The sequence below is a fragment of the Mus pahari genome, chromosome 22 (assembly GCF_900095145.1).
Source record: "Mus pahari chromosome 22, PAHARI_EIJ_v1.1, whole genome shotgun sequence".
Taxonomy (NCBI): domain Eukaryota; kingdom Metazoa; phylum Chordata; class Mammalia; order Rodentia; family Muridae; genus Mus; species Mus pahari.
In genome coordinates, this window is record NC_034611.1 from 6,249,266 (window position 1) to 6,267,959 (window position 18,694).

An 18,694-nucleotide genomic window follows, 5' to 3' on the forward strand; every position below is an offset into this window, starting at 1 on the left:
AATATTTCATATAACCAACAAAAGCTCTATGTTTAATCATCTATCCATCCTTCCATCCATCTATTCACTCATTTATTCATTCATTCACATGGTCTTAAAACAAATTTAAATATTTGAAGTCTACTGTGTAGTCACTGGTAAAATGAATGTATATTCTCTGTCTCCTGAGGACTCATTTGTTTAGAACCCTCAATACATGGCAACATAATAGAAAGGGGCATTATCATGTGACACCCAGGATACCAGGAGTTTTGACAAGAGCTAGTCAACCAAGACTCAAAGAAGAGGATTATATGCAAGCTGGGGTTTCATAGTTAAATAGGAGTTTTCCATAATAGTAGAGACAAGAACATAACAATCTCAGAGGAACAGTGGAAAAGTATAGATGGGCATTTGGCACACATTAGTTACATTTTTGAGTTGACTATTTTGTAAACTCTGTTTTCTTTAACTCACTTTCAAAATAATATAATGTCTCTTTCTTTCTGAGAGCATTCATTGGCCCCTCATCAGACTTTACCATTGAGGTTTTTGAGATTGAGCTTACAATTAGTGTCAATTTGATACTGGATATGAACTAGAGCAGAAACCTGGCCGTGAATGACTCTGCCAGAAGCCACCAAGCCCTCAGATAAGGGGAAGATGCAGTACGCTTACCTCGGAGCTGACTGAGGAGTCCGGTCTCTAACCCCCAAGTTCTTAGCTGTGTTCTGAACTCTTGCACCCTAAAAGTCAGGGAAACCAATAATGTACTAAGGGTTAATTCAAATAAATCTGAGTTTAGAGGCATTATTTCAACAGTGTTTAATATCAAGGACCATATAAGAAATACAAAAAAAAAAACCCACTGTATGAAAATATTTTTTAAAATTGGTTCTGTTATGAGTTAAAATATACTGTTCCAAATACTATTTATCCTATAGTCTTAGCTCATTCAAGAGTTTAACAACTTCCCATTCATTCCCACATCCTACAGCCTTATTTTCAGAAGCAATTAATAGCTTAAAACATTAAAAAACAGCACATGATTATGTTATAGACACATGCTAGGCCCGAACACTTTCATGGAACATGAGTCCACCCTGCACCTCTTCAGATGGACAAGTAGTTTAAATGTAATAGCATTTTGTAAGAAAACATCTTCCAAATAGTTCTACCACAGTTTCTAGATAAACCACATCAATGTAGATTTATGAAATATAAGAGATTTATCTCAAAGTTGGTGGTATAAAGACAACCCTTTTTCATCAAAAAAGGGGCCCTGTGACCAGTCAATTTCAGGAATGAACTTACAACCACTGTTTAGTTCCTAATGGGTTCCCAACTGAACCAAATACGACTGCTTGCTGCTGAGGTCGGAGAAAGGAGAGTAGCTACAACAAATCAAAACCCTGAAATGCTCCAGGTACCTACGCACTCAATACTGCCCTAAATAAAGTGGAGAGAAGAGGCAGAAAAGCCCCAAAGGATAGATTCTCTCAAAGTAAAACTAAGAAATGAAAGCAAATATGACAAGAAAAAAAGGGGGTTACATTACAGAAGGGCAATTATTTGGCACTTTTCTTTTGAAGACATTGGAAAATATTTGCAAGACCAAAATAGATTTCTACACACTTCACCACCCTTCTTGAGAGTTTCCTGAACTATGGTTGATCAAAACCAGTAGTCAGCACAAGCAAATGGCTATTAATTATGGCACAACATCCTCAGGTCCCACCACTTGCTCCAGGAATACTCTTTTTCTGGTCTAGGATGCTCTGGTGCAGAATGTCATGTTGCACTTTGAGAACATGCTGCGTGTTCCTGTGACAGCTGCACAGAACCTGCCTTTGATGACTTTCATAATTTAGATGGTTACTGGCCATTTTTTTTTGTAGAGTGTCTCAATTTTGATTTGTCTCTTGTGTTCTTATAATTACAAGGAGGAAATGGTTCTTTTAAAAAACAAGAAAATCAAAGGAGTAACACTGACATCTCTGTCATATTAGGAGATATATGCTGTCCTTGTATCTTAGCACTTGTGACATTACTTGGTATCTTTTCCAATGGCCAACTCCTGTAATGTCACCACCATCTCTTCTTTGTAGACCTTACAAAGAAGTTTGGACTATGAGGCTGTGAATACAGAATCTCCCTTCAAGCTTCCACTGACCTCTTCAGCCCCCAGTGGTGACATATTATTATTGTGATAGAATGGCATTTATTGGAAAGGCAAAGAAGAAATGTTCTTACTGTTTTTTTTTACCAAAGAACAAATAAAATTTATAATTTATACCATGGAAAATATTTTAAGTTTATGGTGCAAAGATCAGTCTCTCCTTTAAGGTTTCTCTTCACCACCCAGTCAGCTGGATATGTCAAAGTATGATTTAATCAAGTATAGTCATTATAAAAAGCTGAGAGGGTCATATAATATACTTCCTATATATATATATATATATATATATATATATATATATATATATATATAGTGTGTGTGTGTGTGTGTGTGTGTGTATGCCATCAAAAGCTCATTCTGCCAAAATTAAAAGAAAGTTTTTAATTTACTCATATTATCACTGTACAACTTAATGCACAGCAAATAAAGTATAATTGCTTAATATATAATAATTCAAATTCAGTAATGTGATTTGGGTGTGGTGACACATGACTATATTCTAGCATTTGGGATGTAGAGGCAGTAAGATTGTTGACAAGTTTGAAGCTAGCCACAGATTCAGAATTAAGACTTTGTCTCAAAACCCTAATAAACAACCACAACAAAATTCAATAATGAAATAATCCTAATACTTCAAAACCTAGTAAAGATAAAAGATGTTTAACCACTGTGTCTCCCAGGGTCATGTTTAAATAGCCAAATCTTTCCCCTTTGAAAAGGGGTGAGAACTTGTTGGAGGCCTGGGCACCAGCCACCTTTTTCACTGACTGCCACTGCTTAAGGCCAAAAGGAAGATAGATGCTCACAGGAGTCCTGTAGGCTGATCTACTGGGCATCAGTCTGCCAGTCTCATTCCCAAGAAGAGGAACCCTATCTTTGCAATCTTTCACAGGGAAGAGAGTCTTCCCCTCTCTCTGCCCTGTAGGATACACAGCTTGGAACTGAGGAACCAGCATCAAAGGAAAAAAGGTACCTATTCTCAACCTAGTTAGAAAGAAAAAAGAAAAAAGAAATAAAGAAAAAAAAGAAAGAAAGAGAGCGAGAGGAAGAGAGAGAGAAAGAACAAAAGAAAGAGTAATAAAGAAAAAATGTTCAGTTTGGAATATGCCTGGCTTTCCAGTCTTTCTGATTTATTTTACACACCAACTATCAATACGATATGTGTATAATACTATATATGTATAATATTACATATGTATAATACTACATATGTATACCATGCTTGCAATGAACTTTATAGCAGTGAAGTTTGGAGAATAGATAATATCAACTTCACTTTCTCTCTATTTACATTTCTGCTTTAATAATCGAAGACATTAGAGGATTGCCATTACTCAGATTCACAGGTAGGAATGCATATGGAATAAACTCCTTGGTGGAATGTTCTGAGGAGGCTCACTTTAGCTCCTTTTCCTTGTAGTTGGTCATTTTGAAGGAACATTTCTGAGCTTCTTCTGCACTATCTCTAAGAGTAACAGAGGAAAGCAAGCAAGACTTCACCCCTTAGCACTTGTTTCTAACCTAAATCCCATCTCTTGAAACCACAAGCTTACCTGGATTTGTTTATTGAAGTTGAATCTGTACATTTACTTCCCTGAGTCCCTCCCATACCATATGCCAGATTGCATCTGTATTTTGTCACTTTCTGGCTAGACAATAGTATGTCATATGCTTCAGGTGGATCTAAACATCTTACTGATCCCTGTGCAACCTTCCAAGTTCCTCACAGTAAACTTCTACCCTGATTCCTAAAGCAGAACATTCACCGGGCTTGCAATGTGCATTGTGGAAGCTATCCAAGTATTGACTTCTTCAGTCTATTTGTTCATTGGCTAGCTTGACATTCCATAGTGAAATCCTGGGGACAAGATCCATGGGGGCTGAAAATGCTTTCATTTATTTGTGTAAAGTTTCGATAAATAAAGTGGTCATAATTACAAAAGCATATCTAATGAAGACACTGTCATTAAAAAACTCAAGACAAATCAGCTTGGTTCCACCAGGTTACAAAAAGGATTGATGACTTTCATTTGTCTTATCACTGCTTAAATATCTTTTGTACTAGCTTGATTCTATTTTTAATCAGAACTATGGAAGCTGGTGTATTTTAAAAATAATTTAGACAATTTATAACCAAGTTATCGTTGTTCTTCAACTGCTACTATGTTACAGTTTAAGAAATTCATTCTGCTTAAAAGAGAATACAAAGTGAGTTCAGTCTCTGCTGGTGGAAAGTCGGTTGAAAGGCTCAGATCCAGCCTCAAATGGGAATTCCTAGGTGAGAACTTTCTTCTCAGGATGAAGCACGCATTTTATCATGCCATGGAAGACACTGGGAGACCCTCAAATCCTCTTCTTCCTTGCCTCCCCCACCCCAATCTTCTTCCCAGGCTTATTAAATTGTTTAAAGTTTCTAGAAGTACCACATATCCTTTATTTTGTTACCCCTAGGAGCCCCAGTCCACTCTTGTTTTGTGTGACCATTCTCTCCCCGCTTTTTTTTTTTCTAGGACACAGCACAGATAACTTTTTCCTGCGAGTTCAGGGCCCTAGGACGAGGGGTCTGTACTATTTTCTCCTTGGTGTGCTTCCCAGCCATGGCTTAACCAATGTCATGTGCCTAGACAGGTGCCACGCCTGATAAGTGACCAAAGCCAAACTAGATGTCCCCAAAGACAGGCAGGAAAGCAACTCACCTGCTTTCTCATCACATCCATGGCCTGCATAATGTACCGAGGAGGGAGCCCATGGCTTCTTGCTAAAGTGATGGCTTGCTCCAGTGTCACACTCAGGGTGCACCTGTGGGCCAAGGTAATGGAAGTCACAGTCAGATTCACTGATCCACTTCTAGAGAAATCTGAACTACCAATGTATTTCAGAAACTACCCAATGATGATTTCTCTATAGGCCACAGGGCCTTATTTGTGATAGCTAGAAGCTGGAAACAACACAGAAGAATGGATACAGAAAATGTGGTTCATTTACACAACGGAATACTATTCAGCTATTAAGAATGAGGACAGCATTGGTTTTGCAGGCAAAAGAATGGAACAAGAAAATATCCTGAGTGAGGTAACTCAGATCAAAAAGGACATGTATGGTATGTACTTACTAATTAGTGATATTACCCCCCCCCAAAAAAAAAAAAAACAAAAAAAACCTACAGAATACCCAGGATACAATCCACAGAACTCAAGAAGGTTAACAAGCTGAAGGGCACAAGTGAGGATGCTTCAATCACGCTTGGGAGGGAGAAGAAAGCAATCATGTGTGTGTGTGGGGGGGGGGGCGGTGCAGTGGGAGGGAGGGATCTGGGTGGGAGAGGAGACAGGGAGGAGAAAAGGAGAACACAATCAGGTATGGGGGAGGGGCAGGAGAGAAGTCCTGAGGGCCAGCATTAAGAATAGAAACAAGCAACTTCAGGAAGTAGGAGGTAGGGGGACCCTCTAGGATGTACTAAAGACCTGGGAGGTGAGAGATGCTCAGGACTCAAAGGGAAAGATCTTAGCAAGGAGAGGGAACTTGTAGAGCCCACCTCCAGCAGAAAGACAGGGCATCAAGTGGAAGGATGAGGTTGCCATCCTACAGTCAAAACTCTGACCCAGAATTGTCCCTGTGTAAAAGAACTGCAGGGACAAAAATGGAGAAGAGACTGAAGGAAAAGAGATCCAGTGACCAGCCCAAATTGGGATCCAGCTCAAGGGAAGGCTCCAAGGCCTGACACTATTACTGATGCTATGATGTGCTGAAAAACAGGAGCCTAGCATGGCTGCCCTCAGTGAGGCCCAGCAAGCAGCTTAAAGAGTCAGATGCAAATACTTATACCCAACCAATGGACAGAAGTTGGGAACCCCTGTGGTTGAATTAGGGAAAGGCTGGAAGAAGCTGAGGAGGAGGGCAACACCATAGTAAGACCAGCATTCTCAGCTAACCGGACTCCCAGGATGTCTCAGACACTGAGCCACCATCCAGGCAGAGTCCACCAGCTGATAGGAGGGGCCCTGACACATATGTAGTACAGGACTGGCCTCAGTGAGAAAAGAAGCACTTAACCCCAGAGAGCCTTGAGGCCCCAGGGAGTGGGAAGGTCTGGTGGAATGGGGTTGGGGCCACCTCTTGGAGATGGAGTGGGGTCCAGTAGGGGGGTGGTAGCAGTGGATGGGGGGTGGGGAGGAGGAGGGAACAATAGGATGAGGAACTGTAAGAGGGAGGACCCAGAGGGGGATAACAACTGGACTATAAAAAGATTATTATTATTATTATTATTATTATTATTATTATTATTATTATAGTTTGATAAGAATTCACAGTGAAAAAAAAATAGGCCAGAGGGCCACATGAATGGGGATATAGGACAAAGAATTTAAAATTAAAATTAGCTTGTCATTGTGAACTATGTATAAGACATCTTTTTCATAGAAAATTGAATAAACATATTTATAATAAAAATTTTCATTTCCACTTCCCAATAAGCAACTGGAGAAGTGACCTCCACATAATCATTACTGAGAATTCCTCTGAATTCTTCACATGCTAATGGTTCGAAGTTACATACTTAAGGTCTAGTTGGGCATGATGTTCACAAGGATTTAGCATCTGACTTCATTCAAATTGTTCTGCACATTGTTTCACATGTAACTGTAGGCCACCCAAGGCCAACCACTGTATCTAGTGGATCATGTAAAAAGAAAATCAATTTCATTTAATTGCCTGCCTCCTCAACAGCTACAACCTTTTGGTCCTCAGCAAGGTGTCCGTCCTCTACTCCAGTTTTAAATCTGTTGACTCTAACAGTTTAATCAATAACGCTCATTAAACCCGCTGAATGAAGCTAAAGAAAGAAAACTCTTGCCTTCCTTTTCTAATCCTGAGACATGTCTGCCCTTTACGGATAAGGCACGGTTCCCTCTTCACTGGAAACACAGACACAAGGAGAGTTTTTTGTCAACAAGTTTCCTAATCATTTCTTCATTGCACAAGTTGTAAATAGCAACATAGCAAACTTGCCTGCAAGAGACTTGAAAAGATTGTAGTTCAACTGGACTGTCAGTGTAGCCACTGAACAGGGGGCATCAAGTGTTACCTCTTTTGTCTGCCTCTCCCTCCCTAACTCAGCCTCTACCCACCCCCACCCAACCCATGCCATCACCTTATTTAATACTGGCTGAGTTAGTGCTACTCACTATGTAGCCCAAGATGATGCAGAACTCACAGCAATACAAGTGCTGGGATCATGGCCATGAGATACCACATCTGGCTAAGGGGCACCTGTGTTCAGAACAACAACAACAACAAAATGCTCTATGTATTGTAGTGAAGTCCCAGGATTGATTAAAAAATTTTAAAGATCAACTTTGGTTTTTGTTTTGTTTTGTTTTTTGAAAGAAACAATCATACAAACATTTGATATACTGTCTGTTTCCAATTCAGGCTTCCAGGCACCTCAGGGCTAGTATTTCCATGTACAAAATCCAGAATTGCAGCTTCCCAAGGGAACCTGAGAACTGTGTTCCAGCTCTGTGGAATGTAGGCTATTATTTGCATCGTAACTCTTTATTGTCTCTCAACTCTTTCATTTGAATGTCTGATGGTAAAATCCAGCATTTGAGTCCTTTTATCTAAAAGACTCCCACTCCTGAAAGAGGCATGTAGATTTCCCCTAGTGAATAAAGACATATAAACCCACTGCTGGGATTTACAGGACAACATTTGGTTTTACAGGAGCTTTGACTACCAGAGGAGCTAAGCTTAAAAATCTCAGGCAAGAATAAGAAAGTCCATCTGGGAAGCCAGGAGCTAAGTAAATCCTACTCACTAAGAAATTTCTTGCTTGACTATAATATCTTTCTTCTAGAAAAATTTGTACTTTTAATCACAGACAAAATTTAAAACTACCTATTTTTATACTATCGTGGGAAAATATGGGCCTTCAATTTTGTAGCTGCTTCTAGTTGCTATAAGAAAAACAAACAAAGATAAGTAGGTTTATTTTTTCCATTGTTGACATGAAGTCATTTAACATTTAAATTATATAATATAAATGTACAATTTTAAAACAAATTATCAATGTCACAGAGTAGTTTGTGACTCCTTCATAAATGGTAGAGAAGTGCAGTGCAGAAAGCCCCAGGATGACCTCACAATAAGATGTTCCAGGTTTGGATCCTGCCTTATACTTATGAGGACGTGTACTTGGTGAAGTAATAAATACCAGAGGAACTGCTAGTTCACCATAGAAACAAAAACAAGACAACAGACCTGTGCTTATGATTAATATATTTCCGGATATCCTATATTAAAAATAGAACCAACCCATTTCTATTTTACCCACACTTAAAATGATAAAGTATTTCTAATGGGTCCAATTTACTTTGAAGGACAGTTTAATTTAGGAGTCTTTGTGTGTGTGTGTGTGTGTACGCGTGTGTATGCATTCATATGAAGGTTTAATGTGTTGATACTTAAGAGCCTTTCACTTTGTGTATTTTGTGTTTTGTTTTGTTTTGTTTTGTTTTGTTTTGTAATAGACCTTCTCCCTGAGACCTGAAGTTCCTTAAGGGTGCTGACTGGATAGCAGTCCTGAGAGACCCACTGGTTTCCACTTTACAGCACTGGGTCTACAAGTGCACAGCACAACAGCCACAGTTTTCTGTGGGTTTGGGGGGTTGAACGCTAGTCTTTGTATTCACACAGCAAGAACTTTACCAACTGAGCATCTTCTCAGCACCTAACATAGAGGAGTGACTTCGCTACTCTGGGTTATTTTGTGTGTCCGTTTTGCACCAAGTACCATTAGATGCCTTAGAGCCAATCTTTTTCCATGGTGAAAAGCTTCAGTTTCTAAATTGCTTGCTTGAAATGGTTCTTTTGCCATTCTTAGAAGGGACCTGGCAGTAGACAGACACTATCACATGCTTCTTTTTTCAATTGCACAAAGTAAATAGAACTGTAAAAGGTTCCAACTTCTAATTTCTTCACTCCACATCTTCTTCAGTCATAATGTATCGTCTTAGGTAGCATTTTAATGACTGCTGATTATTCCTGGAACTAAGCTAGAGAGGGCTGAGTTAGGATGCCTTCAGGATAGCTTGACTGGAATTATTTAGATGATTCATAGTTGCTTCTACATGGAGTTATGATTTTCCATTATTCTGCTATAGCAATGGCTTCCTGCATTATTTCCTTCTTGCCCACTGCACAAAACCTTCCTTTGTCAAAAAGCAGGTGCAGGAAAGGTACCCCCATATCCTGTTCCTCTTGATTGGAAGTATGTGTGGTCAGAGAGAGCAAGCCGGAAATATACAAAAACTGAAGCTATCTGTGTAATACCATTCAAAAGGACAGGATGTAGTCTATGTGCTGTGGAATAAGGATTTAAATTAACAAACAAAAAGTGTACAAGCCATTAGCAGTAATACAAGTTTGCTACTGAAATGCTTTTCTGAGCTCTCAGGAACTCAAATTAGATCAGTCATGCTAGAAGCTAGAATAAATTTTCTACTCTCTTCATAGAAAAATATCACAAAATTATCATAATTTGCTAGGCAATCAAAGGCAGTGCCATAAAAATTATGGGACAAAAGGATAAAACATAATAATCATATTCCAACTTTTGTATGAGTTGTACATATTAGCATTTAAACCTTGTGACTTGTTCTTGGTCTGATACTTGGTAAATATTAACTTTCATTCCTTTTTTTGTCTTCTAATTTTTATTATTTTTCTTAAAGAAGGCACGTACCTTCAGACCCTAACATCCTTACCTCCCCAGAGACCACAGTGTTCTACCTTTTACTGTTACAGGCACAAAGTGCTAAGATGAAACTCTGAGCCTTTCTTTAACAGAAGCTCACAGATGATAAAAAACTTAAAAAGCCTCAAAATTGCTTATATGCAAAATGCTTTATTTCATCCCTGTATTAACTCCCATCTACTATATACTATGGTCAGGATTTTATACATTCAATCTTCCATGAAGCAGCTTTTGGTGCATGTTATCCTTCTATTTTAGATGTTTCATAACTCCATTATAATAAATTTGACTCAAAAACAAAAACAAAAAACAAAATCCCCAAACTCAAAACCATAGGGTCTTCTGCATATTTGGACATTTTCAATAATCACAGACAATAGCATCAGTTTAACTCTAATTATATCTTCAAACCTTCCAAGGTCTATTGACTCATTTACTATCTATTCAGATTGAAGTACAACAGTCTCTCAGGGACAGGTGTGTTAAATTGAACACTTGGGGGTATGCTGTACCTCCTTAGGGTTACAGTGGTAGTGCTGGAGTCAGAATAAGGCTGATGTGGGACCTAGTGTGGCTGATGAGTACTGTACTGGATTCCTTTGCTCTCAGTGGACACAAGGACAGAAGTAATGATGTTTTGGTTGGTAATTGATAATTTTGTACTGTCTCTCAGGGCCAGTATTAAAATATCCACACACACACCCATGCATGTGTGAGTGAGTGTGTGTGTGTTTGTGTGTGTGTGTGTGTGTGTGTGTGTGTGATTCAAGTCCTGGCTATGATTCAATACAACAAATTTAGCATATGGAAGACCAGATTTATGATAAACATCTGTACATTTGGAGCCACAGAAAGTCATGAAGTAGTATCATGTGCATATTCATCTAAAAATACTTTAATCGGATATAGAAAACACAATTCTTAAAAGGGGTTCTCAGTGTTTATTTTCACACATTTGAAATATCATAAGTGACAGTGATCACTAGTTTAAAACCTTTTTGTGTGTCATAATACATATGAAGAACTCAAAACTATGCCTAAAATATCCACTACCACCCCTGAGTTATGGGTGTATATTGATGACTCAAATATAACCTGAGCCATGTTTTTGGGTTGTTGTTGTTTGTTTTTTAAGTATTTGAGCTCTGATGCTGTCCTCAGGCTTGCAGACAAGGGCACAGCATCCTGCAGAATGTGAGGACACCTGGGAAAATGTGAAATATATCTTATGTGGCTTTTGATGCATGTTTAGAACTTTACAGATCTAGATCTTAGAAAATGGTTATTTCCCCCATTCAGTGGGAAGCTTGGTTATTTCTCCTCAAATTAAAAGCTGAGTCACTTGAACAAAGCATTCTTAGGGAGCTAACTGTCTGTGCTTCTTGGTTCCCAATATCCATCACTCAACAACCACAATCTTGGGCCCCTGCATTTGTATTTTATATATTTGTATGTTTTGATACAGATCTACCCAAGAGGCTCAGATTACTTTTCAACGGATGTAGACCTTGTCCTACTAAAATGTGCTCAGGAATAGAAGGGTACCAGTTTTGAAGCACACTCTGGTGTATTGATTGAAAATCAATCAAGTAGTGAGGATACACTGATCGATAATGTGTCCCTTTCTACCAGGGAATTGTATTCTGCTGTAGAAAATGCTATAGAAAAATGCCCATGCTCTGTGCAAAGCATGTTCCATTCCCTCAATGATTACATGTTCTCTAACTTCTAATTATATTTAATCATGACGCACAGAGCACCACTGTTCAAAGTCCCCTGATAAGTGGAGCAAAGCACCCTATTGAAGAAGCCAATTTGTTCTTGTTGCATGGCTCTATTTTTCCTCCTTGCTTTTATTACCTTACAAGGAGGAAAATTGTACACCAGGGGACAAAAGAAGCATGTTAAACACTGATCAATCCCCAAGTGGCGGCAGTGGTTCTCTAAGAGCCTTTGCAAAATTAATATGGAAAGGCCAGATGCTGACCTATTGATATTTCTCACTCCATTCACCTTTATCAATGCCTCTGTGACAAATGAAATTCTTGGTAAAATTATTACACATTAATGAGAATTTCAGAATAATGGAATCCCCTTTCTTCATGAAGCATGCAAATGCTTTGTTGTGTGTTAAAAAAAATTCCCAAACTAAGTGAAATTGGGGCACTGTTTTTTTGTTTGTTTGTTTGTTTGTTTTGTTTTTTCATGAGGCAACCTCTGGGCAGCTACTGAGGTTTTCAGCGTTATCACTTGACCCTTGTCAAACAGACATGCTTGGTGAAATCTGCTGTGATGTCTAGATTGCATCCTTAGAGGCCTGGAAAGTTAATGGATCAGCAAAGACAGGACAGGCAGAGCACTGCCTAGTGAAAACCAAGGAGGCAGAGTGCAGGAGTGATGAGCAACAGCTAGGGCAGGATCCTGACAGCAGAGATAAATTGACTACTCCACTCCCTCTACCTATCTCAAAGCCAAAATGCAATGGTGTTTAAAGGGGCATGTTTCCAGCATTACACAGGAAATTGAACGTGAAATTCTCATTAAGGATAATGATACCTTCGATTACAACTTCCAACACAGACTCTTGAAATTTTTTTTTTTGGTTTTGCATTGTTTTTGTCTGTTTATTCATGAGAGGGTCTCTCTGTCCTGGAACTCACTCCTGTAGACCTTGAACTCATAGATCTGCCTGTCTCTGTCTCCCAAGTGCTGGGATTAAGGGCATGGTCTACCACTATATATATATATAGAGTTATCTATCTCTTTAAACTCAAGTTTAAAAACCAACCATTGGCAAACACATACACTAATCTTGACTCCTTCCTTCTATTTCAGCACACACAAGTGTATTTCTAACCAGCCCTGCTCACTGGGAAAATCAATATCAAGGTGTTCACTGTCACTTGGCATCGGGTAACTGAGTACTAAGGCTCTCTGAGAAAGTATTAGTTGTGCAAGAATGTGCAGGAACGTGAACCTGCTACCTGGTACTCTCAATACTGTGCATGTATGAATCTGCTTCTCCACAGTATACTCTCCCAGGCTTGGATTCTCTCTCCCATGCATTTCATCTCTCTTTCCTTTGGGAGTTTGAATGGATACAGTGGCTATGAACCCTGGGCATCTGCTGCTCTTCAGTACCACTGTCTGGTCCTCTCTGGGTTCTCTTATTTCCCACTCAATTCTGTCCTTATTACCCATAGGTTTCCTGATGCCATGACTATGAATGGACACAACTAGCTATGGCTCTTTAACATGGCAACATGGATGATTTCTTTTGACTAGGTTCATCTAAATCATTAAATAGACCTTGGCTAGTGTGTTTCTACAGATTCTCCATGGCTTTTGTTGTGTTTGGGTCTAAGCAATGGGTGTGTGAACCAGTAAATGCCAGCAAGCTTATGGAACTACAGCTCAGCTGGTCTCAGCTCCTACAGGGGGAGCTGGTTACTCTTTTCTTACCAGGACTTCTCCTGGATTATCTTAATCTTTTCTCTTTCAGAACAATTTAACCCAGCTCAAGTATATTGCTCGGAGCCATCTCTTTCTCTTTTCTAATTAGTATTACCTCTTTTTTAACAATAGCCAGAAATTTATCTCATATTTTCCATCCTTGCTAATTGTGATTCTATCAGAGGGCATAGAAAATCAGCATATAACATGTTAATTGAGCATCTGTTGCACAATCCCCTAAAAATGTAATTTTACTTCCTATGGAGATCCTGACTCTGTCTCCTTCCCAGATGGTCAGTGAGGGTCATCAGTTCCTCTCCATGGTGGCTGATTTGGGATGTTTGAATTATGGGGCTTGACAGCCAGGAAAGCCACATTGATTTTGAGTCACTGCATTTGTTCCTCACAGTGCTCCATGGACGTATGTAACTGTTTCTGAAATAACCATGGGATTTCCCCCTTTGACTGACGTGGTTGGGCTGCCCCAGCTGTGGCTTCGAGGACTCTGGGGGAGCACTGGCATCTGTGGCTGTAGCAGGGAATAGTTATCTAACTGGCTGCATTTCCAGCTAACTAAGCAGGCAAAAGTCCCTCTCCTGAGAGCCGAGATACCTTTTCTACTACTATGCATGTCAGAACTGCAGGTCTTCCCGGCTTCAGACTCCAGGCCTCACACTGAAGTGTTGGACATGGACATGTTGCTTAGCCTTCTCTTAGTTTAATGGTGGAAAGTAGCTATGTGAAAGTGCTTGTTTTATATATACCGACATTTTTTATTAATATCAGAGAAGTTGTGAGGCCACTCGACCCTTATAATAATAACATTCTCAGGAAATCTCTATTGTTAACCTTTGTTTAAAATACATTTAATTTTAAGAAAATAATGGCTATTTCAAGATCAAATAATTTAATGCATTAATTTATCAAGATTTAAATCAAGTAAAAGCAGTCTAATTGACAAGACAGTGACATCACTAAGTAAAACAATTGCCGCCTTCATCCTTTGCTATCTTCTTTGAAATATCTAATTTCCTCTATTACTTTTAGAGATTACATACACCTGTGTTATTTATCTGGTTATCAGATCAGCAGAAATTTCTGTGGTTCTTTGCTTATTGGAAAAATTCTGCGGTATTTAAGTTACTTCTAAGGAAGAGAACTCATAAGACAAATTGACATCTGAGTTATGAAAAGGAAGCACTTCCAGTCTTTTCCCAGAACACTGTCTTTGTAAGCCTCTTTATTGAAGTGCATAGATTAGACAATAGGTGTAAAGCTCTTATTCCATGGGAAAGGATGTTTCAATTAACCATCCTCTAGTGATTTAAATGTCAAACATTTTTACTGATCTTCCTATTAATCTCTTAAAGTATATTCTGCACAAAATATAAACGGATACATTTGAAACTTTTATTTGCTTATGGGGGTGTTAATTATTTTCTATCCTCCATACAGACTCTAACCTTCACCTAGAAGGCCCCCAAGAGAGAACAGTGCATGCTGACATACTTTGTATCTTTCTGAGTTAGAACAGGTAAGGCTTTGCTTCCTGCCTCCTGGGATTCTATGATTTCCTAAGCCAGGTTACCTTGAATGCTCTATTTTCGTAAGAGTCTACATTACCTAATCTGAGCCTATTTGTCAATTTGTCCTTTGATGTCATATTAATGACAGAATAAAATACACTAAGAAATAGTCCTTCAAAAGTTCAAAGCAGTTGTTACAAATAGTTGATGCTACCTGAGAAAGACTTTTGTAACTTTTAAACCAAAATTCACCATATTGTTTATCTTTGTTTGAAATAAAAACTATTCCATTGGTGGCATTGCTAATACCAATTTCCTTGAAGTTGCTTTTATGTTTCACTGTCTGTACTTGATTTCCTTAATAAATACTGTAGTTCATACTTTGGGTCTTGTGCCATGCTTACACAATTGGGCTTCTGTTGGTGGGTGTAGAGAAGAGCTTGACTTCAACTCAGTCTTGAAATGTTAAATAGGAAAAGACATCTCAATTTCCCAATAAGCTACTTGTAAATGTATTTTGGAAATGGATCCTTTTAAGTCTGATTCCCAAAACTTTATATATACAATTTTTTCTACACCTAATAATGAAAATAGCCTGCTGCTAAATATGTGTGCCGAAAAAGGTCCCTCAGTATTTGTACTTTAACAATGGCAACCAGCTGGCCTTAACATGCACTGTGCCCTTATCACATTTGCGGACAGTTCTTTACAAGGAGGATTATGATACAGCGTATGCTGGGAAGCCTCAAAGGCTCATCTGACTGCTTCCACTGATGAAAGACTAGGAATATTAGCTAAAAATGGATGTCCTGATTCTTAAAGAAATCTAGGCTCACCAGAAATCACGACAGCAAAAATGGCATTCCTTTATGCAGAAGAATTTGACCAGGCACTTCACAGACCTGTCAGGTTCTTAGCCCTGCACTCAAATCCCTTACTGTCTGCTGGCACAGCCACATCAAGGTCCCATGGAACACCTAGTACATCAGATCAAGATGAGCACAAAGATAGGTGCCTATAGAGACACACTATGAGCACACACCCCTTGCCTTCCCTGGGAAGTCTGAAAACATGTGTCCTTTCAAGAAGCTTTCTGCTGGTAGGTTCCCAGTCCCTGACAAAGCAGACACTATCACAGAAGACAAAGGCCTCTTTGTGGACCCAGATAGAAACATATTTGGGGATTTGTAACATGTGTAAGATCCTGATTTATAGTTGTTAAAGGGAAAATGATGGCTGCTAAGGAGAGTAGAAATAAGGAACACAAAAAAACAAATGAAACACACTAAATGGAAAGATACTACAATGAAAAATGAAAGAAACATTTAGATCTCAGTCGCAGTAGCAAACTTTTTTTTTGTTTAATTATTTTATTAGATATTTTCTTCATGTACATTTCAAATGCTATCCTGAATGTCCCCTATACCCTCCNCCCATCCTGTTCCCCTCCCCACCCACTCCCACTTCTTGGCCCTGGCGTTCAGCTGTATGGGGCATATAAAGTTTGCAAGACCAAGGGACCTCTCTTCCCAATGATGGCTGAATACACCATCTTCTGCTACATATGCAGCTAAAGACACAAGCTCTGGGGGTACTGGTTAGTTCATATTGTTGTTCCACCTATAGGTTTGGAGACCCCTTCAGCTCCTTGGGTACTTTCTCTAGCTCCTCCATTGGGGGCCCTGTGTTCCATCCAATAGCTGACTGTGAGCATCCACTTCTGCGTTTGTCAGGCACTGCCATAGCCTCACAAGAGGCTGCTATATCAGGGTCCTTTCAGTAGAATCTTTCTGGTATGTGCAATAGTGTCTGGGTTTGGTGGCTGATGATGGGATGGATCCCTGGGTGGGGTAGTCTCTGGATAGTCCATCCTTTTGTTTTAGCTCAAAACTTTGTCACTGTAACTCCTTTTATGGGTATTTTGTTCCCTATTCTAAGGAGGAATGAAGTATCCACATGTTGGTCTTCCTACTTTTTGGTTTTTTTGTGTTTTGCAAATTGTATCTTGGGTGTTCTAAGTTTCTGGGCTAATATCCACTTACCAGTGACTGCATATCAAGTGACTTCTTTTGTGACTGGGTTACCTCACTCAGGATGATATCCTCCAGATACATCCATTTGCCCAAGAATTTCATAAATTCATTGTTTTTAATAGCTGAGTAGTACTCCATTGTGTAAATGTACCACAGTTTCTGTATCCATTCCTCTGTTGAGGGACATCTGGGTTCTTTCCAGCTTCTGGTTATTATAAATAAGGCTGCTATGAACATAGTGGAGCATGTGTTCTTATTACCAGTTGGGAAATCTTCTGGGTATATGCTCAGGAGGGGTATTGCTGGGTCCTACGGTAGTACTATGTCCAGTTTTCTGAGGAATTGCCAGACTGATTTCCAGAGTGGTTGTACAAGCTTGCACTCCCACCACCAATGGAGGAGTGTTCCTCTTTCTCCACATCCTCGCCAGCATCTGCTGTCACCTGAATTTTTGATCTTAGCCATTCTGACTGGTGTGGAGTGGAATCTCAGAGTTGTTTTGATTTGCATTTCCCTGATGATTAAGGATGTTGAACATTTTTTTTTCCAGCTGTTTCTCAGCCATTCAGTATACCTCAGTTGATCTTTGTTTAGCTCTCAACCCCATTTTTTAATGGGGTTATTTGAATTTCTGGAGTCCAGCTTCTTGAGCTCTTTGTATATATTGGATATTAGTCCTCTATTAGATTTAGGATTGGTAAAAATCCTTTCCCAATCTATTGGTGGCCTTTTTGTCTTGTTGACAGTGTCTTTTGCCTTATAGAACCTTTGCAATTTTATGAGGTCCCATTTGTCAATTCTTGATTTTATAGCACAAGCCATGCTGTTCTGTTAAGGAATTTTTTCCCTGTGTCTATATCTTTAAGACTTTTCCCCACTATCTCCTGTATCAATTTCAGTGTCTCTGGTTTTATGTGGAGGTCTTTGATCCACTTCGACTTGAGCTTTGTACAAGGAGATAAGAATGGATCGATTCTCATTCTTCTACAAGATAATCGCCAGTTGTGCCAGCACCATTTGTTGAAAATGCTGTCATTTTACCACTGGATGGTTTTAGCTCCCTTGTCAAAGATCAAGTGACCATAGGTGTGTGGATTCATTTCTGGATCTTCAATTCTATTCCATTGATCTACATGTCTGTCGCTGTACCAGTACGATGTAGTTTTATCATAAATGCTCTGTAATACAATTTAAGATCAGGCATGGTGATTCCATCAGAGGTTCTTTTACTGTTGAGAATGGTTTTTGCTAACCTAGGTGTTTTATTATTCCAGATGAATTTGCAAATCACCCTTTCTAACTCTGTGAAGAATTGGGTTGGAATTTTGATGTGGATTGCATAGAATCTGTAGATTGCTTTCGACACGATCGCCATTTTGACTATGTTAATCCTGCCAATCCATGAGCATGGGAGATATTTCCATCTTCTGAGATCTTCTTCAATTTCTTTCTTTAGGGGTTTGAAGTTCTTATCATACAGATCTTTCACTTCCTTAGTTAGAGCCACACCAAGGTATTTTATATTATTTGTGACTACTTTGAAGGTTGTTGTTTCCCTAATTTCTTTCTCAGCTCGTTTATCCTTTGTGTAGAAGAAGGCAACTGATTTGAGTTAATTTTATATCCAACTACTGCACTGAAGCTGTTTATCAGGTTTAGGAGTTCTCTGGTGAACTTTTTAGGGTCACTTATGTATACCATCATATCATCTGCAAATAATGATATTTTGATTTCTTCCTTACCAATTTGCATCCCCTTGATTTCCTTTTGT

The 18,694-nt window shown here is 39.1% G+C and overlaps 1 protein-coding gene across 1 annotated transcript in view; it reads right to left on the reverse strand.

The window, feature by feature from the left end:
* The window catches only part of Prex2 (phosphatidylinositol-3,4,5-trisphosphate dependent Rac exchange factor 2), a 300,320-nt gene that overhangs the window by 13,755 nt on the left and 267,871 nt on the right, over positions 1-18,694 (reverse strand). Inside the window, exons 38-39 of the mRNA XM_021221903.2 lie at positions 4,855-4,957; positions 658-725 (exon numbers count right to left, since the gene is read on the reverse strand). Of these exons, the coding sequence (XP_021077562.1) occupies positions 658-725; positions 4,855-4,957 (171 nt within the window). The remainder of the gene's footprint in view (positions 1-657; positions 726-4,854; positions 4,958-18,694) is intronic.